The sequence below is a fragment of the Protomyctophum bolini genome, assembly GCF_963924005.1.
Source record: "Protomyctophum bolini genome assembly, chromosome: 19".
In the NCBI taxonomy this organism is placed as follows: domain Eukaryota; kingdom Metazoa; phylum Chordata; class Actinopteri; order Myctophiformes; family Myctophidae; genus Protomyctophum; species Protomyctophum bolini.
In genome coordinates this window covers 37,135,244-37,162,876 of record NC_137880.1, presented here as the reverse complement: position 1 = coordinate 37,162,876, position 27,633 = coordinate 37,135,244, and the positions used below count along the sequence as shown (strand labels likewise).

General features: G+C 42.1%; 1 protein-coding gene across 1 annotated transcript; it reads left to right on the top strand.

The window, feature by feature from the left end:
* ptk2bb (protein tyrosine kinase 2 beta, b) lies at positions 1 to 27,633 on the top strand. The gene is made up of 31 exons (XM_080790533.1): positions 1 to 126; positions 5,728 to 5,972; positions 7,950 to 8,128; positions 9,314 to 9,401; positions 9,912 to 9,991; positions 10,969 to 11,031; positions 11,139 to 11,193; positions 11,664 to 11,804; positions 12,630 to 12,704; positions 13,941 to 14,042; positions 14,596 to 14,713; positions 15,007 to 15,046; positions 15,318 to 15,355; positions 15,670 to 15,714; positions 15,816 to 15,913; positions 16,034 to 16,115; positions 17,059 to 17,159; positions 17,711 to 17,826; positions 20,076 to 20,176; positions 20,659 to 20,748; positions 21,379 to 21,583; positions 22,899 to 23,019; positions 23,111 to 23,170; positions 24,338 to 24,460; positions 25,555 to 25,707; positions 25,966 to 26,001; positions 26,256 to 26,280; positions 26,388 to 26,422; positions 26,520 to 26,654; positions 26,931 to 27,014; positions 27,352 to 27,633. Exons 2-31 carry the CDS (start codon positions 5,769 to 5,771, stop codon positions 27,571 to 27,573), a joined length of 3,015 nt encoding a protein of 1,004 aa, XP_080646659.1. The 5' UTR covers positions 1 to 126; positions 5,728 to 5,768; the 3' UTR covers positions 27,574 to 27,633.

Below are 27,633 nucleotides of genomic sequence, written 5' to 3'. Positions count from 1 at the left end.
GAGACAAACTGTCTGTCAGGCCTAGGACTACAGCTCCGCAAGGAATAAGGAATTATATTTTGCAACAACAACAACAACAACAAGCTGTTCGTCTCTGATTCTTGGACGAGAACAATCTGCATAAAGGTGAGTCTAAAATGCCCTGCACTGATAGTTCTATTCACTTTAAATACAAACGGGGTGCGCCGACTGATCCCTGGAGAATGTCACAGTTATAGTAGTAGGTTAAAAGCCTTCCCCAGGCTACCCAAAAGCGTCCCAAAGTGCAAGTGGCAGCAACACAGGCATGTAGGCTACAGCAGGCCATGTAGTATAGCTGTTTAATAGGCGCAACATTGATGTCCGCGCTGTTCAAAGGTATTAATTATTATTCTAAACAGTTGTGTATCCAACCATGACACAACACTGTTGTTGGATACAAAGAAAACGGCGTTGCCTCTTGTAAATATAAGAATGTATTTTCTATTGCTTTGTGCAAAACAAAAGTTAATTAAATGTGGCCACATGAATGACTGAATATTTCTATTTTTTTTAGGACAATGAGATGAATATAACACCATGATGTATCAGAGATAGCCTGTTAGCCTAACTGCCATAGCCTACTGTAAGTTTGCTGCCTGTCGGGTGCATGCATTGCTTTATCAAAGCAAGTCTGTGCAGGTGGTGAAATTGTTGGCCAACATTCCACAGGCCTGGGGACACATGACGTTGCAACACGGCCGAATCTCTGCTGCAAAACGTTATTGCTTTCCCTCTCCCTCAAGAAGATATGACAGGCTTTCTAGATTTACTCTTATTATTGTGGAGATGTAGATTAATAAACTAAACATGTTTTTTTTTTATCACAAAAGTCTCCAGACTGCACCAGTAACTATTCACTAAAGAGACCATGGTGGTTGCTAATTTAATATGGATATTAATCCAGGTACAACTGCATTACATGTTCAGTCATGTCATATACTGTACAGTTGGCCTTACAGTGGACACACACACACACACATGCTGACACATCCTACTTCTCTTTTCACACTAAACTAAACAGTGCCTTCTTCTTGTGTCACAGTTTAGTTATTGTTGCAGTGTGTTTGAGCAGTACTGTCAGTAGTGAGTGACGAGCTGTTTACCTAGGCCTATATAAGTTGGTCCCTAGCAACACAACAAGTGTCTATTTGTACGTCTCTAAATGGTTTTATGAATTGAACAAGGTGGACCCTCTTGTAAACAAGTGTAATGCTTTATTTATTGGGTCGTCCACTCACAGTTAACAGTCTTTGTACTGAGGTTGTGCTTGAAATAGATACAGCTATAGATACAGCTCTTGAAATTAGAAGTACTAGTAGAACATTATAGCTAATAGGATACTTAGTACTAGATAGTAAGTTGGCGTAACAATAGCTCTGGTTAAACAGTTACGGTTTATAAGTCAACCCAATATCATTGTGTTAACCATTACCCAAATCAGAAGATAAATGAAAGTCATATATAACAAATATGACAACATAGGCTATGATACAAAAATGCTATAAATGCTACATATATAAAGGAGTATTGGATAATACCTTATTACCTTGCAACATTATAGTATGACACATTGTTAGGTTAGATGGTTCTCTGCTCATTACTACTTAAATACAAATTGGACAAAATCAATTCTGTGCTGACTGACACTCTTATTTTTCTGCTTTAGGCTACATGGATTTATTTATTTCTGTGGACTTAGTTAGAATTACTCCAAGTAAATAGATGTATTTTCTGCCAAGCACGCTCTTGATTCAACTATTATTTTCCCAGCAGTTGGGAACCTGAAGTGGAATTCCCTCTCTTATCTGTCAATAGAAATCACCCAGAAATGGTTCACACTTCACAGTTAGTGTCATTCACTTTATATCTCTCAAAAATGAGTAGATAGGATAATAGCCAGCTCTAGCATGTGCTATTGTGATTTCCCCTGAAATCAGCCGTCATTTGAGGAGCCAATTGTTCTGTATGTCACACACTAACAGGGACGTGCACAGTCAGAGTGTCAGGGAGGCAGGGGCTGAAATCCCGTAAAAGAGGGCACTTTTGGACAAAAACAGCGAAAATAGCTGATCTACAAGCTCACAACGCTTATGGAGATGCAGGTGTAACGACATGCATTTCTAAACAAAATTAGTTCAACGCAAAAATGCTGCGTTCAAGTTCAGGAGACTGAATGCTGCCTTCCGGTATGGCATGGAAAGGAGAGGAGAGGAGAGGAGGGCATGTGCATTTCTTTCACCATGTAGTAATAGTATAAATGCTGCATTCGTGGTCTGGAAAGGGCAGTGTTCCAGGCGGGTAAAAAGGCAGGTGCTGAAGCCCCCCTTTGATGTCTACTGTATGTGTGCATGCGTCCCTGCACACTATAACGTATATTAGTCACTATTCCAAACGTCCTCCTTGCACATGACCGGTCTTGTGGCTTGTTGTGGTGAAAGTGTTGCTTCACACACACACACACACACTACTGTAGTTCTTCAGTGATTGTGATAAAATCTCCCACAGGAACGACTCGAGTACCAACATGACAGTGTCTGTGAGAAACATCACAAGTGTGCCTGGAAAGTTCACAGTAGCTTTTTTCCATTCAATATAAAGGACTGTCTACAGCATCTTTAAAAAAACAACAACAGGCAGATATAATGAGTTGGTTGCCAACTATTAAAATACACGAGGGTTCCTTTCCTTGTGCATGTAATAATGGCATAGTACACAATAGTTAATCCACTGTTGAGTTGTGTTGATTTAGTGTAATTCTCTCTGTGAACTTTGTTTGATAAGACCTTTCTAAGCCATGGACTAGTAGTGGCGTAGGGGCATTCCAAATAACACAACACACAGCTTGTGAAAGTGTTCACGTTTAGTTCTAGCATGCTTCTGCTTTCCCTTTAGGTGAAACCCAGTCCAGCTCTCCCATCTATGCTCAATTGTTCTAGGTTTTAGCGTTTGCCTGCCAAAGTAAAAAAAACCCGACAGAGATCAAGTCTCACACACTCGTTATCCGAACCGGTCTAGAGGGGTCACAGACATGTTGCTCATTCCAAAGAAAAGAAATACTGTATGTCCACAAGTTACGCACAGCCAAAATGGTTTGGGTTCATCATGTAGGGCTATTTCACTTTCTTTTAGTCTAGAACACACATAGTAAACAGTAAACACAGCTATTTTCTTTTAAAACGGTAATCAACATAACACATTATATGTTGGTGTTATTCCTCCTTCTGAATAATGTTGTTTTTAAGATTGTTATGCCTTTGCCACCGTGGCACATGTTGTGCATTGAATATTTACCTCTGTTTACTGTCTGTGTCATATGCCATGTGCTATTAAATTCAGTCCAGCTCAATTCAATGATCAAAATATATAAAGATAAAACATAAAACGTAAGTATGTAAGTAAACGTAAGTAAACTTACGCTCTCTCTCATTCAAAGGAGCTTTATTGGCATGAGAAAACGTACGTTTACATTGCCAGAGCAAAGCTCTCTCTCTCTCTCTCTCTCTCTCTCTCTCGCTCTCTCTCTCACACACACACACACACACACACACACACACACACAGAGAGAGGATGTCCACATTTCACATAATTATATGAATATCATACATTTTACTTTATTATTACGCCCTCTCTCTCATACCCTCTACCTCATGCCTCCCACACCTGTGGTGTTGCAAGGTGCTGGCAGACACATGCATCTCTCTGCCTTGTCCATCTCACATGCACACACACTCTCTCTCTCTCTCTCTCTCTCTCTCTCTCTCTCTCTCTCTCTCTCTCTCTCTCTATCACACACACTCACACAGTTGAGGAATTCATGGCCTCGGGCTAACACAACAGTACCCTCTGCAACAGCAGTGAAAGCCATGAGAGAGAGAGAGAAAGAGAGAGAGAGAGAGACAGACACACACAATTCAGCTACCTTTAACAGAGCAGACTAACAGTGTGGACTCATCATTTATGAAGACACGTTATGACAGTTACGTATATTTCTGATGGACAGTACGGTGAGTAAGGTGGGTACAAGTCTGAGGTAGAGGTCTCTGTAGCTGTAGTAGTGATGTTTGCAGGGTCAACTTGCCTTCTTTTTAGCTAGACTGACAGAGTATCAACTCTCTAAATATCCTAGGAATGTGTAGTCGGGTATGGACAGGTTATTAGCGCATATACAGTAGTAGATGGATGCAATTGTATTTATTTGAGACGCAGCTTTATAGTTCGATGCCAACCACCACGCGAGAGTGAACATTATTAAGGCAATTGTTGCAGGTGTGGTATTCTTGCTGTGTGCTATTTGTGATCATTGATGACAGTGCAATGAGTAATGTTTTTTTATTTCGTTCTTTTCTTTTGAAGCCAGGCAATTTGTTGCAAAATCCCCTATCTCTGGAACATATTTCCTCCGAGTGGTCAATGTCTTAAGATGGCTAGAACAAACATAATGACTGCCTCCTTCCTAGATTACAGTCTGCGTACTTTGTTTCAAAGCACAGGGCCTTGTGTGAACAAAATGCACCGTGCTTACATAACTGCCCAGAGCTATGAAAACACTGGAGGGCTGTTCTCTACGCTGTCCTACTGGTAATTGTTTCAGATCTAGTGGTTTTTAGGGTGTTTAAATTCAATTTCCCCCCCAAAAAAAGTTCAATTTGTTTTGCAGTCCTTAATCCGATTCATGGCAATCCGTTCATTACATTTTGTGATATAATATTGTACAGGTTTGGCCGAATGGTTTGCAGAAGGGGAGGGAGGGGGTAATGGGGTGACTACAATAATCAGAAGGATTCGTTCATCCTCTGCAGAGCAAGAATGTGCACAGCTAATTCCATGGAAATCCAGCCAGCAGTTTTCCAAGATATCTTGTTTGTGAACAAGTGGTCGAAAAAAATCCTTGCCAAAGGAAAGGAAAGTTACCATGTTTACCCAGGGTAACTGGACTAAGCTCAAGAACTTGTTTACAGCCAGGCCCTGCTCATAGAAGATTTCATGGTAGAGGTTCAATGCCTTGTCCAAGCTCGGCACTTCAGCGGTGGTAATTTTAACGTGCCGGTCCGGGGATACGAACTATAGCGACCTTTCCGATATCAAGACCGCTCCGCAAACCGTTCGGCAAACCGCTGCCATAGCGCCACACTGCTCAAAATGAGTGTATTTCCACTAGTGTCACTGAAGATGCAAGAGTTGTGAATCACAGGCCCTCACTTGAATTAGTAGGCTGCGAGGAATGTACTGTAATCACCCCATCTCAGTCAGAACTGAATGATTTGAGTCATTGCCACATACAGTATGTACATTACACAGGCTGATAGAATGAATGTGAAACATACAATAATATGACCTTGATACTCTGACATTAGCAGCTTCTAGAACAATACAATACAGTCAGTAACGTAGTGTACTGTACCACTATTCGTGAAACGTGTATTGAGCACAACATGCAAGTGAAAATGTGTTTGGATGTGCATTTAAACCAAATCAAACGATGGCATGTTCACCATGAACGTGCCATCCTGGCCTCGGATAAATAGCTGCAACAAACCGCTGTTATCTTGTTCCCTTCCATGATTTCTCTTCACTATATGTTCTTTATTGTATCTTATCCCTGTACAGATTAAACAACAAGTCCCTAATTAATAACACATGGGGCTTACTATTAACAACGTAGACCCGTACGGTCTCTAAATATAACTCTCTTTTTGTCTTTGTCAGGATGATGTGGGTATGATGGTGTCGTTGGCCCTGCTGTGAGAATGTACGAGGAGATGTTTGGTGATGCTCTGGGCTGGAAGGCCACCAGCCCAGGGCCAGAAGGCCCAGCTCCCGAGCCCAGCCCGGAATCATCGTTCATCGGGGAGAACGGGCCCGTCAAGATCCTCAAAGTGTGCTTCTGCACCAACAACAATCTGAGCAAGAACTTCAAGTTGGTCAAATGTGACAGTACCTGGCAAATCAGGGTGAGTAACAGTGTTGTTTTAATGTGACAGTACCTGGCAAATCAGGGTGAGTAACAGTGTTGTTTTAATGTGACAGTACCTGGCAAATCAGGGTGAGTAACAGTGTTGTTTTAATGTGACAGTACCTGGCAAATCAGGGTGAGTAACAGTGTTGTTTTAATGTGACAGTACCTGGCAAATCAGGGTGAGTAACAGTGTTGTTTTAATGTGACAGTACCTGGCAAATCAGGGTGAGTAACAGTGTTGTTTTAATGTGACAGTACCTGGCAAATCAGGGTGAGTAACAGTGTTGTTTTAATGTGACAGTACCTGGCAAATCAGGGTGAGTAACAGTGTTGTTTTAATGTGACAGTACCTGGCAAATCAGGGTGAGTAACAGTGTTGTTTTAATGTGACAGTACCTGGCAAATCAGGGTGAGTAACAGTGTTGTTTTAATGTGACAGTACCTGGCAAATCAGGGTGAGTAACAGTGTTGTTTTAATGTGACAGTACCTGGCAAATCAGGGTGAGTAACAGTGTTGTTTTAATGTGACAGTACCTGGCAAATCAGGGTGAGTAACAGTGTTGTTTTAATGTGACAGTACCTGGCAAATCAGGGTGAGTAACAGTGTTGTTTTAATGTGACAGTACCTGGCAAATCAGGGTGAGTAACAGTGTTGTTTTAATGTGACAGTACCTGGCAAATCAGGGTGAGTAACAGTGTTGTTTTAATGTGACAGTACCTGGCAAATCAGGGTGAGTAACAGTGTTGTTTTAATGTGACAGTACCTGGCAAATCAGGGTGAGTAACAGTGTTGTTTTAATGTGACAGTACCTGGCAAATCAGGGTGAGTAACAGTGTTGTTTTAATGTGACAGTACCTGGCAAATCAGGGTGAGTAACAGTGTTGTTTTAATGTGACAGTACCTGGCAAATCAGGGTGAGTAACAGTGTTGTTTTAATGTGACAGTACCTGGCAAATCAGGGTGAGTAACAGTGTTGTTTTAATGTGACAGTACCTGGCAAATCAGGGTGAGTAGCAGTGTTGTTTTCGTCGACTAAAACTAAGACGAAAAATGTTCGTCGACTACCTTCTTTCACTAACTAAAACTAAATGGAAACCAAATGAAAACTAAGCCATGATGACTAAAACTAAGACTAAATATACTGACAATTTCGTCAACAAATAAAAACTAGACTAAAATGTTAGGAAGGGACTAGTGGACAAGAGATCCAGTGTAAGTCATTTTACACTTGTTTGCATGCTGAAAATAGCAGATCTACAAGCTCAGCTCAGCTTGTAGATCTGATATTTTCAGCATATGTAAAATCTGCCATTACGACGGCATCAAGGCCCGCCAAAATGCATTTTAGTCGACTAAATCAACTGTAGATTTAGTCGACTAAAATCTCATGACATTTAGTCGACTGAAACTAGACTAGCACTAAAACATTCCGGGTGACTAAAATGTGACAAAAACTAAATTAACACTATTCCAAAGACTATGACTAAAACTAAAATAGAAACTTGCTGCCAAAAACAACACTGGTGAGTAAGATATAGATTATACGTTTATTTGCACATGTTGACTAATGTAAGAAATATCAGAAATTGGAGTCTTACTTAGACTGCTTATAGTGTTACAGACCATTTTATTTGCCTCCTTAAACACTTAAGCCCTATCAATATACTTGGTCATTAACCAAATAGCGAAAATAGCCTAGCGAAAATCAGCTACCGTAATTCCTGGACTATAAGCCGCTGCTTTTTTCCCATGCTTTGAACCCTGCCCCTTTACATCTATCTCTATGGCCTCTTGTATAATTATGTACACGTTCGTTTTTTCCCCCTAAATTCAGCTGGTGAGGCTTATATTCAGGTGCGCTTTATAGTCCGGAAATTACGGTATTTATTTATTTTTAATGAAAATATTCTTGAAATGATGAAATTCACTATAAAACATCAGGTCTTTTGATCTATAATACGTGTCCTTCAGGCCATCATCCATTCCATCCTGATCAGCGGTCGCCTGGGGCCAAACATCCAACACAGCGGTTGCTATGGTCTCCTCCTGAAGCACCTGAAGTCAGAGGAGGTCCACTGGCTTCATCCAGACCTGACCGTGGAGGAGGTGGAAGAACGCTATGAGAGCCACCATGTGGAGGCGGAGTGGAGGTGAATCAATGGATTATTGACACTGAACTAAAGGCCTATTCATAGTCTGGATTTTCGGTGGTGAGGTGACCACCGCTCCGGTGGTGAGGTGACCACCGCTCCGGTGGTGTGCTGACCACCGCTCCGGTGGTGAGGTGACCACCGCTCCGGTGGTGAGGAGACCACCGGAGCTGAAATAACGTTGAGCGGTGGTGAGTAAAAACAGAGAGAAGGGCTGGAGCAGTGGCGGTGGTTTGCTCTTCACCGCGGCTCTGTGACGTCATGTTGTAGTTTGGTGGTCACCTCAGTGACGTCATGTTGTAGTTCGGTGGTCACCTCAGTGACGTCATGTTGTAGTTCGGTGGTCACCTCAGTGACGTCATGTTGTAGTTCGGTGGTCACCTCAGTGACGTCATGTTGTAGTTCGGTGGTCACCTCAGTGACGTCATGTTGTAGTTCGGTGGTCACCTCAGTGACGTCATGTTGTAGTTCGGTGGTCACCTCAGTGACGTCATGTTGTAGTTCGGTGGTCACCTCACCACCGAAAATCCAGACGATCCAGATGTATGAGCCTTAAGGGGGATTCATACTTAGTTGTACGGCTGCATGATTCTTGCTCAAATGTAATAATTAGTGAGAGCAGAGTGACATCCTCTCCTCTGCAACTAAATGTGAAGTGACATTGACCATGAGAAGTGACAAAATTAAATAAATATGAATACAAGATTAAATAAATATAATTGAAGTTGCTTGTGTTCTTAGCATTAGAAAATGAAGGCCAGGCACAGGCAGCTCTCAGAGGTCTGCGGCAGCGCTAACTGCATTTCTGCATGACTTTGCCTGAATATTTTTGAGTGGTGCAACCACTCCTACAGACAGCTATGTGTGTGTGTCCCTGGGTCTGTCCCTGGGTCTGTCCCTGTGTCCGAGCACGAAAATATATAGCGTTTGTTCACCACCACGTGTCACTGTTGCACAGCCTAACACACAGACACACACAGGCCAGGGAGGAGGGCTTGTGCAGTACAGTACAGTACAGTACAGTACAGTACAGTACAGTACAGTACAGTACAGTACAGTACAGTACAGTACAGTACAGTACAGTACAGTACAGTACAGTACAGTACTAGTGGCTTCCTGATCAACAAAAAAATCATAATACTTCAGAATATTTGATGACAATATTTGTCTTCCTCTTGACTACAGATATGATCTACGTGTGCGATACATTCCTGTTATCTTCCTGGAAAAGTTCAAAGAAGACAGAACCACATTATTATATTTATACCAACAGGTAAAACACTTCATAATATTATTTTGGATCAACGTCCCTACAGTTTATTTAGTTGTAAATGTAATGATCATATCTCACTACACAGTGATCTATAGTTGTAATGTAACAATTGTCACCAAATTGATTGTACCGTGTTTTAAACCCATTTTGGACGGGAACCCCTTTTGGTGTTTTAAGCATTATGTTATACTTTAGCTATTGAAAAATAGCAGATCTACAAGCTCATAGCGCAGCACCGAGTGCCGCGCTATGAGCTTGTAGATCTGCTAGTTTTCAATTTTTTTCAGATGGGGGTCGGCGGCCAAATACATATAATTTTGTGGGTCCTCATGGGCATGAACAACTTTGAGAACCTCGGATATAGAAACACAGGGGTTTTCAGAAAACTGTCAGGATTTAGAAGACATTTGTAGAATCGTCCTCAGGACAGGCCTAAATGGGTTAAGCTCAGTACTGTAAAGATGGCGAACCATACGTGTATAACGAACACATATCTGTGGGTTTTCTCAGGTACGAAGTGATTACATGCAGTATCATGCTAATAAGGTCAGCGATGGGATGGCCCTGCAGCTTGGCTGTTTGGAGATCAGGTGAGTTATCGCTGTAGCTAAAAGAGTGACTTTGAGATCTGTTTCCCCTACGTTACAATGGAAGTCTATTTCTAATATTTACTATTAAACTGCACAATGAAATGGAACTAGTTTGCTCATAAAAAGGTAAGAAAACAAACCCTCTTTCTGAGGTCCACAAATGCGTACAGCAAATATATTTATTGACACTGCTTATTAAAGGTAGGGTAAGTGATTTCACTTAATTCAAATATCACTTATTTTTTTGTTTCGTTGTGATAATCCTCTCTACTATAGAGTGTGCTGACCATATAAGGAGTTCCTCCCTGTCCCCAGTTAACCCCTGGGGGTCAAAAAACCTTAGGTTTCGTTTTTGGTTCTCTATCCTGATTGGATGAAAGCTTGGGTCCCACAGCCAAAAACGAAACCTAAGGTTTTTTGAGTGAAATCACTGAATATACCTTTAACCATTTTGACCAGCATTGAAAGCTTGACCAGAATGCTAACCTAGTAACCGTCGCTATCGTGGTATTGGCTAAGAACGGGCTTGGGGGGTGGGACTTTATAGCCAACGGCTAATTGCCTCACAACTGACATTTCTTTCTACAACTCTGAGACATATACTGTTGTAATTCAAAGGATGAAACTTGGATGAATTGTGAGAAATGTATGTATTTATCGAGTGGCGTAAATGTGCTTCCATGATAAGCAGACAAATTGATTTAGTATTCAGGTTATTTTTTATTTCATCCGAGTAATCTGATTTAGTCACGATTTAAAAAGCACATTCTTGCCGCACAATTCCAAATTGTAAGCAGTAAAATTGTGCAACAACTAAGTAATCCTTTCCTGAGTGTTAATTACAAGTCCATTTGGTTGTACATTTGCACACTCAAATGGCTAAATGAACACTTGATTTGGTATATTATCATTATTGGTGTCAGATTTATATTCGAAGGCAGACTATATGCTTTTGCTAATATCTGTATCTCTTACAGGAGGTTCTATAAAGACATGAACGCTAAAGGTCTAGAGAAGAAGTCTAACTTTGAGCTGCTAGAGTAAGTAACGCTTTTTTACTGACAACATATTACCACTTTGGTTACTGTGGTTACTGTATATCTGATCTTTGATTTTCTTTTTTCCTGAATGTCGGTGACAAATCCAGGAAGGAAGTGGGCCTCAATCTGTTCTTTCCCCAGGAACTGATTGACAGCATGAAGGTATGTTTCCTTTGTTCTTGTTGACGCCAACACGCTTTTATCAATTATTGTATCTGCCCGAAGTTAGAGAGAAGACACAGCCCTGCATAATTTACTGCAGAGCTGTAAACTAAACCTTCATATGATTCTCTTCTCTTCATTTATTTTTGAGTGGTGCAACCACTCCAAGGAACAGCAATGTCCGTGTTCACCTATGTGTTAATACCTATGTGCCTATGTGTTGGTTATTGAGCACCAGTATGACTATTAGTACCAGTAGGGGCGCTGTTGTGCCAGAAACAGAGAGAGTGATAGTGCTGCACTGTTGCCTGCTAATGAGAGAGAGGGGGGGGGGGTGGGGGGAGTTGCAACACTCAGTTCACACAGGTGTGATTTCTTTTAAACCTCAGCTAGTTGTGAAACAAACACAGTCAAAATGTACCTGTTGCAAACACATTCTAACATTAGCATTATATTACCACGTGTTTCAGTCCAGACAGCTCCGGAAGATGATTCAACAAACGTTCCAACAGTACGCCACGCTGAAGGACGAGGAGTGCATGGTCAAGTTCTTTGAGACGCTCCGAGAGTTCGTCAGCTACGATGAGGAGGTGTACCCCTGTGAGCTGGTGGTGAGTTATGTTAAGTTACTATGAGGAGGAGGTGTACCCCTGTGAGCTGGTGGTGAGTTATGTTAAGTTACTATGAGGGGTAGGTGTACCCCTGTGAGCTGGTGGTGAGTTATGTTAAGTTACTATGAGGAGGAGGTGTACCCCTGTGAGCTGGTGGTGAGTTATGTTAAGTTACTATGAGGAGGAGGTGTACCCCTGTGAGCTGGTGGTGAGTTATGTTAAGTTACTATGAGGAGGAGGTGTACCCCTGTCAGCTGGTGGTGAGTTATGTTAAGTTACTATGAGGAGGAGGTGTACCCCTGTGAGCTGGTGGTGAGTTATGTTAAGTTACTATGAGGAGGAGGTGTACCCCTGTGAGCTGGTGGTGTGTGACAACATGGAACTCAGAGACATGGCCAAAGCATTTACGGGGGTCCCACCCAGCCAAAAACGGAGGCGTGATCAATGCTCTTTGGCCACTCAGAATAGCCAAATGGCATTGATCACGCCTCCAGGTCTTTAGTTTACTCAAGTTAGGGAATAAGACCTGGTACTTAAGACACGCAAAATACAGCCCCCAGTTTCCCACCAAGTTTCATGAAAATCCAACCCATCCATTTTATTTTATTTTAGTCGTGTTGTTCATGGAAGGATACACAGACACACAGACGGGACCCATTTCAATACTCTGACACTCAGAGAGTATTGACGGCAGGGTAAAAAGAAAGTCGCCAAGAGAATATTGTTACTTGTCTAGTTTATATATGATTTCAGTGATATTTCTAAATGTATTCGGTTTAATAATTATTTTTTTAATATTACACCCCATTGTTATTTTGTCCACAGCAAGGCTGGAGTTTGGCAGTGGAACTGGTCATCGGTGCCAGAGGCATTCGCCAACGAACACAGAAGGATGCCGCGGTAAGCTTGATGGAATATTTCGTAGTACTGTATAATATGACAGAATGATAAACATGTTCTTGTTGCACAAGATGCTTTTATTTTCCATTGACGATATGTTGTTGTAGTTCTAAACTGACCTTGTCTTAGGAAAAAAAAATTGTGGTAATAATATATATTTTTCTTCCAAATGTCTGGTGGGATAAATAAATTCTGTGGTGAGTCACTACAAGTCTACCAACAAAGTTTGTAGACTTTGAACATTGAAAGGATCTTTACAGACATAAAACAAAACCACAGCAATATGACCATGTATAAAAATGACACAAAAAGTAATGAAAAAAGTTTAAAAGCATGAACAAATATAGCACAAATATATATTTTGACTGTCTCAAGTGATACTACAGTATGTCAGTGGTACTCAAAGGGGGGTCCAGGGAATCTCAGGGTTCCTTGAGGCGGTTCTGAATGGACCCTTACTGGACTGTAAGGGCCGATTCATACTCCTATTTTAGAGCCGAATAAAAGTCGGTTCGGCTCTGTAGAGCCTACAATGTGACGTCATTTGAGGTTCGGGGGGGGGGGGGGGGGGGGTACCGTCCTAAAGTCGTCTCTTCGGTGCTACTGAAAATTTCTGACGAGCCGAAATAATTTCGGCACTACAGCGCCGAAACAGCGGTAAAATATAGTATGTAAAATATAGTATGTATATAGTATAGAGTATGAATCGGCCCTAACTCTTGAGGCGGTTCTGAATGGACCCTTACTCTACTGTAACTCTTGAGGCGGTTCTGAATGGACCCTTACTGGACTGTAACTCTTGAGGCGGTTCTGAATGGACCCTTACTGGACTGTAACTCTTGAGGCGGTTCTGAATGGATCCTTACTGGACTGTAACTCTTGAGGCGGTTCCGAATGGACCCTTACTGGACTGTAACTCTTGAGGAGGTTCTGAATGGACCCTTACTGGACTGTTAACTCTTGAGGCGGTTCTGAATGGACCCTTACTGGACTGTAACTATTGAGAGTGTACAAATGGAACCAAATGAACCCTCTTACAGGTCCATTTGGTTACGCTCTGAGATTCATGGGCGACTTGAAAGTGTGAGAAGCAGCTGCAGCATGTCATTCATTAACAATAATAATAACACAATGCCTTTTGTAACCTTTGTAAGTACAGTACCATAATAAATACTGTTACAGTTATTGTGTGCTTCAGTGGGACCTTAATGTCTTTACTGTACCCCTCCCCCCCAGCCTGTGTTTCTAGCTGACTTCAAACAGATCAAGAGCATCAAATGCTTGTCTCAGTGTGACGGCAAGGCTCTCATAACCGTGGACATAGAGAAAGCCAGACAGGTAAGAACATCTGAACCAAACTACGCACCTCTATGCTGTTTGTACATGGTTCATAATAATAATAAAACATAATAATATATTTATGTACACTAGTACCATATCGCCGCTGTTGGGCGGAAACCTTTGTATGTCCAAAACCTTACCTTTTCAGGAAATGGAAAAATATAATGTGTGGATCCAATAATTTACTATTTAGTCACAAGATCTTAAAATACTTAAAAATATCTATAAAACTCATAGATAGATTTAGGCACATTACATTTACTTTTTATTTAAATTGTTGCATAGCAACATGTTGGAAACTTGTATACTTTTGTGCGACATTGTCATATACAAGTAAGTAAAAGTAAAAAGTAAGGCTTTAATATATGAAAAAGAACTAAAACACAAAAAGATGAAACATGGACATACACCTTTTCTGACCAACAGCAGCAGCACAGTATGATAACCTGGTATGCTGCATGTCATGTACAGTATGATAACCTGCTATGCTGCATGTCATGTACAGTATACGTGTCTTATAAATGGATTGTATTGTATCTTTTTGCGACAGCCTCTTTCCATCAACGTGGCCACCTTTGCCATGGCAGAGAACATGGTGGACCTCATGGACGGTTACTGCCGCTTGGAGCACGGCACGGAGGAATCCTTTATTTCACGACCAAACAAAGGTGTGTTCCCACCCCGGAGATTAAAGATGAATGTACTGTATGTGGGCTTTCTGGGCTTATAATCTCAGCTCTTCATAACAAAGTATAATAATTATGGGTAGCAGCTCTGAGGGATTTGTTGATTGATGCAGCATTACTGATATTGAAAGAGAGATCTTGATAAAGAGGCTCGTCCTCAGAGAAGTTTCCTTTAAAGTAATTACATTAAAAGGGCTGTCTTATTGTTATTTAACGCAATTTTAAATTGTTCTTTTTTTCTCTTATTTCTCTTATTTATGTTCTTGACATCATAGATGCAAATCTACAAACGGCTCTGCCTGATATCCCTACAGAGTGAGTGGATTTCATTATATCTTACTATAATACAGAGGTTCTCAAGGGTGGGTTCCAGGGGGTCCCAGCAAAATGAGGAACAGTTTAAACAGGTTTAACTGAGTTTATACTGTTCCACATTTTGCTTGGAACTCACCCTCGGACACTTGGGGGTCCAAGGACCCCACTTTGAGAATCACCGATATCTCCGACTGTCAGTGCTCTAAGGAGCTGTAATGCCATGCAAGATTCATGTCCCAGTCTCTCTCTCTCATATTCTCTCTCCTCTCAGCAACAAAAGGGACACCGGCTCTTTCAGATACAGTATGGGTGAGTAATCTTTATTTTATTTTTTTTAGATATTTCATGGGGCTTTTATGGGCCTTTATTGATAGATTACCAGTAGTTTGACAGGAAACGGGGAGAGAGATTGGGTGGGAAGACACGCAGCAAAGGGCGTAAGGATCGGGACTCGAACCCGCGACACGCTGTCAGGCTGGATTACCAGCCTGTAGGTGCCTGGACCGCTCGGCCGGCCCAGGCCTCAACTGTTTTTCTTAATGTCTCCCCGAATTAGTCACTGTCACTATAGCTGGCAATGAAATGTGTCCCCTAAATATGTTTTTTTCCCTTTCTATTTCCAGGGTCAGATATCTATTGTGAGATTATGGATGAAAGGCCGCGATCCGGTAGGTGGAGGCCCGTCTACTCTTGAGCAAAAGTACCCTTTTGGAATTCACTTTGGCCAGAGACAAAATGTTTTACACGTTCCTGTTCTTCCTCTCTACAGTCGTCAAGTATGGGATCGACCGTAGTCACGTCGTTCTCGGCCGAATACTTGGTTCAGGGTTTTTCGGGGAGGTCTACGATGGAGTTTACAAGAATCCGGTGAGCATGTTTATCTGGCATCGCGGTCACTATATGGCATTGTCCATGTACAGTACTGTACACCGCTTGTTGTGTGTAAACTCATGTCTCCGTGTGATCTTTGTGAATGTTGTGGAATAGAACGGAGACAGACCCAGTGTGGCGGTCAAGACCTGCAAAGACTGTTCACCCGATGTCATGGAGAAGTTCATGAGTGAAGCAGGTGATTCAATAATGCCTCCACTGTTACCAACGACACTGCAACATCTTAGAGTGTAGATTTAACTCTAAGAATGTTAATATGGAACATTTTTACACACATTGTGTGTCACATCAGACTTTTATTCTGCCTATGAGGGCGGATTCTGCTAGCCTCGCATACAGCACACACCTACACTATACATACACCTGAGCTTCCATGCGCGGCCAAAAGCCGCTGTCTGCTGGCGTCTCTTCCTGGTTTTTAGACAGCTGGTGGATGGAAATTAAGCTCCACCCATGCGGCAGAATGCAAGCTTTTCCGGGAATCTGGCCGACGCGGCATTCTGCCACGTGGGTGGAGCTTAATTTCCATCCACCAACTGTCTAAAAACCAGGAAGAGACGCCCGTAACGAGCGGCTTTTGACCACGCATGGAATCCCAAGTGTGCTTACACCCATAGCCAGCCAGCCAGCCAGCCAGCCTTCATCTGCCAGGCAGATGAAGGCTGGTCCCTCTCAGTTGTGGGAGGACTTCACGGTCCGAAGTAGTGACGAGCCAACCAGATTCGTCCGGAACCAGGCTTATAACCAACCGGGGCCCAGTATGCAAATATTGGGCGGGACATTGCGGGAGCACATGGAATGCTGAGACGGACCGGACGAGACTAAATATCCACACAGTGGATAGTATAGTATAGTATCATAGTATAGTATAGTAGCATAGACTACTATGCTGCATAGTACAGTAGCATAGTATCGCTATGCGAGGCTAGGATTCTGCCAATGCATTTCAAAGGAAACAGAGCTTTTTATTGGCAGAAATTGGCAATTTACAATTTACAATTTAGGCATTTAACCTCTCCGTTCCCATTTGAAACACTGCCCTCACAGGCAGAATCAAAGTTTGCTGTGACTGCACCCTAATGATGATGATGATGATGTTGACCTTGGCTGCTGTGTTCTAGTTATTATGAAGAATCTGGACCATCCACACATCGTTAAACTGATTGGGATCATCGAGGACGACCCCGTGTGGATCGTTATGGAGCTCTACGAACACGGGGAGGTTGGTCAACGTTCTGTTCAGCTCGTATAGAGCGTCGCAGTCCCGCCCCCTTTCAGAACCACCAGCGGCCCAAGAAATTAATCCCAATGCATTTTCCCTCATAGGCATTTCAAAACGTATTTATTTAAAGACCTTTTAAGCGTCGTACGAAGCCAACTCTTGTCGTGACAAATCATGACAACACAACACACACAATATTTTGGACCAAACAAATGATTACCAAGAAGAAAAACAACAAAACCTGTTTTGTAACCTGCCGTTTTTTTCTACTTTCTAATTTTTTGTTTGGCCCGAACATGATTTGTCACGACAAGAGTTGGCTTTGTCCGCGGCATAAACGTCTTTAAATAAATACTTTCTGAAAAGTCTATGAGGAAAATGAACAGGGATTTATTTTCCGGGTCTCTCGAGGGGGCGGGACTGCGACGATCTATACAGAGTAGGATTGAGGTACATTTTTATTTAATTTTTTAAATAAAAGCCCTGTTGAGCAACCTATATGATGTTAAACTTCATTTTGTATTATCCTTCCTTGTCATAATTATCTGCAGCTTGGCAACTACTTAACGAATAACCAACAGAAGCTGACCAATACGACCCTAGTCCTGTTCAGCATGCAGATCTGCAAAGCCCTGGTTTACCTGGAGGGGGTCAACATGGTGCACAGGTGAGGGACGCAACCTTTGTATTTATTACATCACTAGGTTAGTTAGTTAGTAGGTCACTAGGTAAAGGCAGACATTGAAACCAATAAAGAAGAATAGAGCGCTGAAGTCCTGACTTCACTCGCTCATCCCCTGGTTCTGCCTGGTTGTTCACAGAAGTAATTTCTCTATGGAGAATAACATGGGGTCATCTTAAAATCCTTTCATAAGCGTTGTGGTTCAAAAATAAACAAGCTGTCTCAGCGTTATTGTCAGGGAGGTGTCTCTGTATCGTTTATGACAGTCAGTCACTCAGATATGATACAGTCTGTTTCTAGCGAACTAATTCAGTAGCAGTAACATTACCGTTTTCTCTCAGTTGATTCTTCATATCAATATGAGTGAAACAGTTATTATATTATGAGGTGATCTAAAATCCCCCCCTATGGGGATTACAATGCAAATAAAAGGTACATGAACCTGTGGATTTGCGCCCTCTCTACCGATATTGACGTCAGACTTCGGTGCTCTATAGGAGAGAAATGTAAGAGAGACAAGAGCACTGTTTAAGTTCACAGTGCATGGGCTTCTGTCCACTTCCAAATACACTTGTCATCTTCTTGCGCCACCTTCTGGTGATGTTCATGTAAGAGCATTCTGTCAACTACAGTATCATTACAATAGCACTAATAATAGATTGATGCTGTTCCTATCACATTGCATATTGTTAATAAATAATAACACAACCTGTGTGAATTATAGACCCAGGAAAATATTGATAATAATAATATTAATGAACTAGAATAGTACTAAAAGTTGTATGTAAAACCTAGTCCAAAGGGTGCATGCTGGGACTTGAGTTTTCCCCCATAAATGATTAAGATGTCTGCAATGACTTTGAACACAAATCAATGTGTTTTCAAATATTTTTTTCAATTAATAATATTGATATTATATTGTTATATATATTGCAGCAAAACTGAGCAGAACCTCTGCCCTGAAATGTTCACAATAGCACCACCAGGAGGCCGATTTTTGCATAACACATTTCTTGGCAGTACTCCTACTGATTTTGTCCAAACATCATTCAAATCAGTAGGCATGCACATTTCTATAATACTCATTTAACCAAACAAGTCTTTCAGATTTTTCATTTTACACTTGGTTGCATGCTGAAAATAGCAGATCTACAAGCTTTCAGCAAGTGTAAAATCAGCCATTACGACGGCATCAAGGCCCGCCAAAATACATTTTAGTAAATGACTAAATCAACTGTAGATTTAGTCGACAAAAATATTATGATATTTAGTCGACTAATACTAGACTAAACACTAAAACATTCCAGGTGACTAAAATGTGACGTTTCAAGAGACTGACTAAAACGAAAAATAGAAATTTGCTGCCAAAAACAACACTGCCAAAAATGTCCCTGCTAGGGATTTTCATGCTAATCCAATAGTTTATCTCTTGTGAGTGACCGAAGCCAATCCACGTGATGATTTTAGATGTTGGCATTTGTCCATCACTGGCCACTTTAAACCTACCTTTCTGGGACCGTAGATCTATAAATCTCTCAAAGCCTTAGTGTACAGTAGCTGCTAACCTGATTTACAGTAATGCAGACATCCAGTTCAGAGCTTTCAGTGCTTGAAGTATCTGAAGGACAGCAATGAATCACCATGGAAATAAACTGTAGGCTGAATTCAAATGCGAAAACTAAATGTAAACTAAATGAAAACTAAGCTATGATGACTAACAGTAAGACTAAATATATTGACAATTTTGTAAAAAACGAACTAACATGTTAAGGATGGGACTAGTGGACAAGAGAGCCAGTATAAGTCATTTTACACTTGGTTGCATGCTGGAAATAGCCTGCGACGTGTTGTGAGCTTGTAGATCGGCTATTTTCAGCAAGTGTAAAAATAGTAATTAAGACAAAATATATCTGAAATCTTATGATATTTAGTCGACTACAACTAGACTAACACTAAAACATTCCAGGTGACTAAAATGTGACCAAAACTGACCATTGTCTTGTGTTGTGACGGGGACATTTACTAATTTTACTGTACCAATGTCTGGTTGTATTGTGACAGAGTCATTTACTGTACCATTGTCTTGTTGTGTTGTTTCAGGGACATTGCTGTGTGGAACCTGTTGGTTGCCAGTCCTAACCATTGTCTTGTTGTATTGTTGTATTGTATAACAGGGACATTGCTGTGCGGAACGTGTTGGTTATTGTGTTGTATTGTGTTGTATTGTATAACAGGGACATTGCTGTGCGGAACGTGTTGGTTGCCAGTCCTGACTGTGTGAAGTTGGGAGACTTTGGTCTTTCCAGATACATCGAGGAAGAAGAATATTATAAAGGTAAGGACGATGATTCCTCTCAGACACAGTGTTGCATCTTTACGTCTTTTCTTGTATCATTTGAGGGATCTATGGATATATTACACCTGGTATTATCTAGATACCATATTCACATTCCTTACCACTTATTATTTGTATTTACGGCGGGTTCTTCCCGGCGAGTTCTTCCATGATTATTCTTTTTTCTTAATTTCTTTCACTATTTATTTAATATTGATGTCGAAAATGCGTCACACTCAATTGTTTTGTGCATAAAATGTTACAAATAATTTTTAAGTTAACATTTGAATTTCAAGTAGCCAGTAAAACATGCCAGACAGAACCAGACAGTGGCCTTGTGGTTAGAGTGTCCGCCCTGGGAAACTGGAAGGTTGGGGTTCGATCCCCGGCCGGGTCATACCAAAGACTGTAAAAAATGGGACCCAAATCCTCCCTTGGCACTCGGCATCACCAGCATCACCAAAATTATCTTTCTGTTTCAGCGTCCGTCACTCGATTGCCAATCAAATGGATGGCCCCTGAATCCATAAACTTCAGACGTTTCACGTCAGCTAGTGATGTCTGGATGTTTGGTAAGTTACTAATTTACTAATTACTAATAATATAAGTTCCATGTTCTTTTTCTCAAGACAAAAGCACTCTTAACCATGAAGAGATAGAGGGCTCCTTTTAAATCCCAGTCATGACAATGTGAGTTTATTTCACAATTAAAAAATCACACCCGTGTGAAGTGAGGGGTGCTTTACCAACCCGTATCATCGTGATATCATAACATGACATCATACGCCGGTTTGCTCAGTGACGCTACAAAACAAATCATACTTCCCGTTGTCGTTCATCTCCTCTGGGGTGTTTTGGCTACATCTAGCTACTTCAGCTACATCCAAGATGGCGCCTTGTGCACCTTGAAATGGGCCCTGAAGAAACAAATCGCTGGGCGTCCTGATTTTCATGGTTACAAAACAAATACCCCCGGGGCGTTCTAGGTGTTAACGTTCTCCAACAGCTCTCCCGTCTCTGTGCTCCTGGGGAACAATGCACTGTTGTCCTTCCTCCTAATGCTGCGACCTTTAGACACTGATTTATTATCACTACAAGTCCTTTAATATTAGCGGCCCTTTCATAATGAATACACGACACACGTTCATGTGTGCAGCATTTTGTGGCCAACATGCTGTCATTCTCCATGTCCTCCTCTTCAGCCGTGTGCGTGTGGGAGATAATGAGCCGGGGCCAGCAGCCGTTCTTCTGGCTGGAGAACAGAGACGTGATCAACCAGCTGGAGCAAGGCATCAGGCTGCCCAAACCGGAGGACTGTCCCGGGACCATCTACTCCCTGATGACGCGCTGCTGGTCCTACGACCCCCGAGAGAGACCCACCTTCACGGAGCTGGTCATCAAGATCAGGTGCTAAAGTTCACACCTTTCACTAGTCTGTTGGGATTAACCCCCTCTAGTCCAGTCACAGTGGACCCCATTTGTCTCCGTACCTGGACCGCTGTTTTCCATCAACACAAAGGGCTGTATTTTGCGTGTCTTAAGTACCAGGTCTTATTCCCTAACTTGAGTAAACTAAAGACCTGGAGGCGTGATCAATGCCATTTGGCTATTCTGAGTGGCCAAAGAGCATTGACCACGCCTCCAGGTCTTTAGTTTACTCAAGTTAGGGAATAAGACCTGGTACAATCTCATTGCCATAAATAAACAAGCTCACAACGCACCGCATTGTGAGCTTGTAGATATGCTATTTTTGGCAGTGATAAGTCTTAAACTGAAGTGAGAGTCTTAAACTCGAGTGGTTAAAGCAGACCTGTAGTGCTTTACATTGATTTGATCATTTGAGAGACAGTATAGGCTTCTTTTTGGACTCACACAAAAGGCGATATGCGGCCTCCTCACACCTACGTCACAGAGATATTTGTTTGCGCATGCCATGACGACATATATTTGGGCATAGTCGTGATGTCAGAGGTCTGCACGCCCCTACCAGCCGTTCCTCCCATAAGCCAATTGTAATAGACAGTATTTAAATATTAAGAAAAAAAGAAAGAATTTTAGTGAAGTTCAACATTTTAAACTCTACTTGAAAATGGAGATTGGCTAAAAAAAAGATTACGTCTGAATATCTTGATTCCATCGTCCAGACTCGGGACTCATGGACGGTCAAATCTTGGTTCTGCTGATTTGGATTTAATTAAATGTCATAGATAGAGTCGGAGGAGAATGCTCTCTAGCTGCACATCGCTGTGCTTTCATGTTCTCTTTACACCACCTTCGTGAAAAGTACATTTGCACACAGTTCAATCATGGCTTTGTGATAAAATGTAAAATTGCCTTGGGGGGTGGGCTACAGGCAAGGGCGGCCTTAGGAATCTGGAGGCCCGTTTCAAGACCAAATATGAGGCCCCCATATACCCATGACATTATTTTGTTGATACAGCCGTATATTGATACGAATAGTTTGACTGTTCAATATCACACGCAGCCATTACTCTCGACAATTAGCAACAACACCACCTCTCCTCATTCTCTCCTCACCCTTCACAAATTAAAGTGTCTCCCCTTTACCTCCCAATGCTGCACATTTTACCACGGTTATTTACATAAAATAGGTGTAACTTAACATTGTGGGAGAGAGCAAGGCAGTGAGTGAGCGAGATAGAGAGGGCCAAGAGTGGCGGGGGTTGACTGACTGATAACATATTCTGGCCTATTTATGCAGTGATGTCCACAAGATGGAGCAGGAGCAGGACCTGGAGAGACAGAGGGACAGAGACAGAGGGATGCGCTCCACCAAATACTTTGACACCGCAAGGTTTAACTTCACCGAACCTCCGCCTAAGGTACAGTATACCAGAACATTAAAACATAAAAAAAACTGGAAATAAATGTGTAACCGCTTATTGCAACAAAAGTATTATACTTTTTCACCAGCCTTCCAGAAAGAAACCTGGGCGCTTTGGGAACACGCTCAGCATCGGCCTTCACATTCAGGTACAGTATATAATATACTGTATATGATGAATTCCTGATCTGTTCTTTGGATAAATAGAAGTGTATATTTTATTTGTACGTCTCTAAATGTTTTGATGAATTGAACTGAAGGGTGGACCCTCTTGTAAACAAGTGTAATGCTTTATTGGGTCGTCTACTCACAGTTAACAGTTTTTGTATTGAGTTGTACTATATATATATTCTGCAAACTGTTAATAAATACTTCAATATATCAATAAATCAATAGTGTGACCACTTTTACATACAAGGTAGCCCATTTTCCCTTTACTATGAGCTGTGTGTGTGTGTGTGTGTGTGTGTGTGTGTGTGTGTGTGTGTGTGTGTGTGTGTGTGTGTGTGTGTGTGTGTGTGTGTGTGTGTGTGTGTGTTGGTTTCGTCGACTTTTTTCACTGACCAAAACTAAATGGAAACTAAATGAAAACTAAGCTATGATGACAAAAACGAAGACTAAATGTATCGACAAGTTTGTCAACAAATAAAAACTAGACTAAAATGTTTAGGAAGGGACTAGTGGACAAGAGATCCAGATTAAGTCATTTTACACTTGGTTGCATGCTGCAAATAGCCGATCTACAAGCTCACAACTCGTCGCGAGCGTTGTGATCTTGTAGATCTGTTATTTTCAGCACGTCGTAATGACTTACGACAGCATCAAAGCTCGCCAAAATACATGTTAGTCGACTAAATCAACTGTAGAGTTAGTTGACTAAAACTAGACTAACACTAAAACATTCCAGTTGACTAAAATGTGCAATTCAAGAGACAATGGATGTATTTTGCGTGTCTTACTGTAAGTACCAGGTCTTATTCCCTAACTTGAGTAAACTAAAGACCTGGAGGCGTGATCAATGCTCTTTGGCCACTCAGAATAGCCAAATGGCATTGATCACGCCTCCAGGTCTTTAGTTTACTCAAGTTAGGGATTAAGACATGGTACTTAAGACACGCAAAATACAGCCCTTATATGGCTACAACTAAAATCGAAATTTGCTGCCATAAACAACACTCCTCTGTGTGTGTGTGTGTGTGTGTGTGTGTGTGTGTGTGTGTGTGTGTGTGTGTGTGTGTGTGTGTGTGTGTGTGTGTGTGTGTGTGTGTGTGTGTGTGTGTGCGTGTGCGTGTGCGTGTGTGTGTGTCTCTGTGCAGCTGAACGAGGCTCTGTGTGCCAGTTCCCCTGACCTGGCCAGCCCGTGTGAATATCAGTCTCCTGTCGACTCCATGAGCATGCTGGCTCTGCCCAGGATGTCCCCTCGACCACGCAGCATGGGGGTAAGAAACACAGCATCTGTCTGTTTATGTGTGTGTGCGTGCTTTCGTGCGAGCCTGCAAAATGGTTGTTGCTCATACGTGCCATCATGCTCATTTCCCTATCTCAACTTTGTTGTTTTCCAACCTGTGTTGTGGTTCCTCCTCTTGATGCTCCATGTAATAAATGCTAAATGTAATGTCCGATAAACGCCTAAATTACAGTACATACAGTACAGAATAGAATAGATCATCACCCAGGCATTTGGTTATTACATACTCATGTCCATAACCTTATTTATTCATGATGACATGTACAATATCAATATGCCGTGAAAATAGCACTTTTAACCACGTAACATTATAATCACTTAAACCTAGAATACTTTATTGGCCCTCAGGGGTCTATCCTTTTTTTGTAGCTTGTAGATCTGCTATTTTTGCCAAATGTTCTCCCCCAGAATAGGGATGCTAGAGTGTTTGTTTATGTGGTTAATAATAATAGAGTACATTTTTGATTGGTTTATTGGTTAGTGTCAATGAGGAACTGCCTCTGTGATTGATCGTCATATTTCCCAACAAGTTAACTGAAAACAATGCAGGCTGCCTGCCGTTACGTTAACATTACGTTAACATAAAGTTAACTGAAAACAATGCAGGCTGCCTGCCATTACGTTAACATTACGTTAACATAAAGTTAACTGAAAACAATGCAGGCTGCCTGCCATTACGTTAACATTACGTTAACATAAAGTTAACTGAAAACAATGCAGGCTGCCTTCCATTATAGGCAGCCATTCTGTCAACCATCACACTTCACAGTTTTCTGCTCTGTATTTGGGCTCCTTTGTGCCCAGATAAACCCCATCGTCTCTCCTCAGCCATGAATACTATCACATTTTGTGTGTTTGGTGGCATGGCACTGTATAGCTTGAAATGATTGGTCAGCCGCCATATCAGCCCTAGGGCTAATGATATGGGCAAGCTTATCTCTGGCAAGCTTTTTATTATCATCCCCCCTCCTCCCCCCCCCCCCCCCCCCCCAGGGGCGCAAAGATAATCTCTGCATATATTTTGCCAACCCAACGAGTCTTTTCATTCCCCGTCTCCACCACCAGGAGGGAGAGTTTCCCCGGGTGGAGGCCAACAGCAAGGAGGAGGCCCAGCGTCTGTGGCAGATGGACCGGAACCGCATGCAGGACACGCTCCGCAAGCAGAAACGAGAAATGGCCGAGGACGAGAAGTGGCTGGAGAAGGAGGAGAGACAGCTGGTGGGAAACAGGACATCATTAACCTTTGTCAAGCCACTCTCTCATGTGTCTCTTCTTCTGTGTCCCCGTCCCGGTGCTCTTGAAATGAATGTGCCCGGAGTGACGGCCACATGGAACGGACGAGACTTAAGCCTCGTCGACCCGTTCGTTCGTTCTCGACGCGCCGGCGCTCTTGAACTGAGTCTGCCCGTAGTAACGATTCCTAAGCGAGGTAGCTTATACCTGTACTATGAAATGAACCTGCCTGTTCTTTTGCAGGACCCCATGGGACCAGAGGACCATGTCGGACCAGCGGTACGTGTTGTGTACCCGTTGTTGCATTACAAAGAATTATTATTATTAAACTTGTGGTGTTTGTCTTGGTGGAGTGCTTCTTTATCATGTAAATAATCTGTCTCGAAAATATTTTAGTTATTATGTCATGACTGTTGATTCATGAATATATCGCATGCTATTCTGACACTAAACTTTTTTTGTCTATTACAAGACATTCATTCTATTATTGTCTATTTTGTGTGTATTTATTTTATTTTATCTTATTTTCTTAGTCCCCTGAAGCCGAGACAGAACACGGTGAGTGCTCTTTAGTCTTTAATAAAGATTATTACGTCAATAATGAATACTTTATTAGTTTGTAAAGTTCAATCTCATCACTACCTACTGTATTCTTCACCCTACAGCAGCACCAGATAAGCCCCCTCGCCTCACTGCTCAGGTAACCACCAAAGATTCATATCCGTGGTCAAGTATTTCTTTCTTAAATCAATCAAAAGGCCAGTCAGAGTAACTTAGCATTCCTTTGGTGTTCTCAGTCCACCCCGACCGCAGAACTGGACCGTTCTGAAGACAAGGTGTACCAGTCGGTCATGAACCTGGTCAAGGTTGTCGTGCAACTCAAGAACGACCTCAACACACTGCCGCCCGAGCAGTACTTCACCCTCGTCAAGGTACAGCAAGAGAAATCATATTTGCTATTTTTAATGTGAGTAAGTATTAACATTCAAGTGACTGTTTTTTTGCGTGTGCATACAAAACAGCATACACAGCAAGCAGGGACATTGTGTGATTTATATAATTACATCTTTGGAATGGAGAGTTGAGCTGGACTTTTAAAACCCAATTCCTGAATTGTGTCTAAACTCTTGCCAAACCAACTGGTGTTGTGTTGTCCATGATTCAGTGTGATCTGATCAGTGTCCTGTTTGTCTTTGTGTTCACCACAGTCTGTTGGACTGACTTTGCGAGACCTGATCCAGAGTGTGGATGAGATCCTGCCGACCTTACAGGATTCCAGCAAGAAGACGGAGGTACGTTAAACACACTCTCTGTTTTTCTCCTTCCTTCCTATCTGTTGAATCTTCATACTTAACCACAGTTTGACCTGAGATCAGATTCTAAAAATGTCTTCTATACATCCTGACAGTTTTCTGAAAAAGCTATGTTTCTATATGTCAGTCGTTCTTCGATTTTTTCAAAAATAGCAGACCTACATAGCGCGCCACCGAGTGGCGCGCTATGAGCTTGTAGATCTGCTTTTTTCAATAGCTAAAGCATAACATAATGCTAACACCAAACGTCCCATCGAGTGTGACCACTCTGGCGTGCCTTTCTGTTTCAAATAACGTTCTGGAACATTCCGTGCAGATCGAGGGCACCCAGAAGCTGCTGAACAACGACATGGCGGAGCTCATCAGTAAGATGCGTCTGGCCCAGCAGAACGCCATCACGTCTCTGAAGGAGGAGTGCAAGAGACAGATGCTGACCGCCGCGCACACGCTGGCCATCGACGGCAAGAACATGCTGGACGCTGTGGACCAGGCCCGGGTCAGAGCCAACCTGGCAACGCCAAAACTATTGGAGTCCTGAGTGAGACCAGGCCCGGGTCAGAGCCAACCTGGCAACGCCAAAACTATTGGAGTCCTGAGT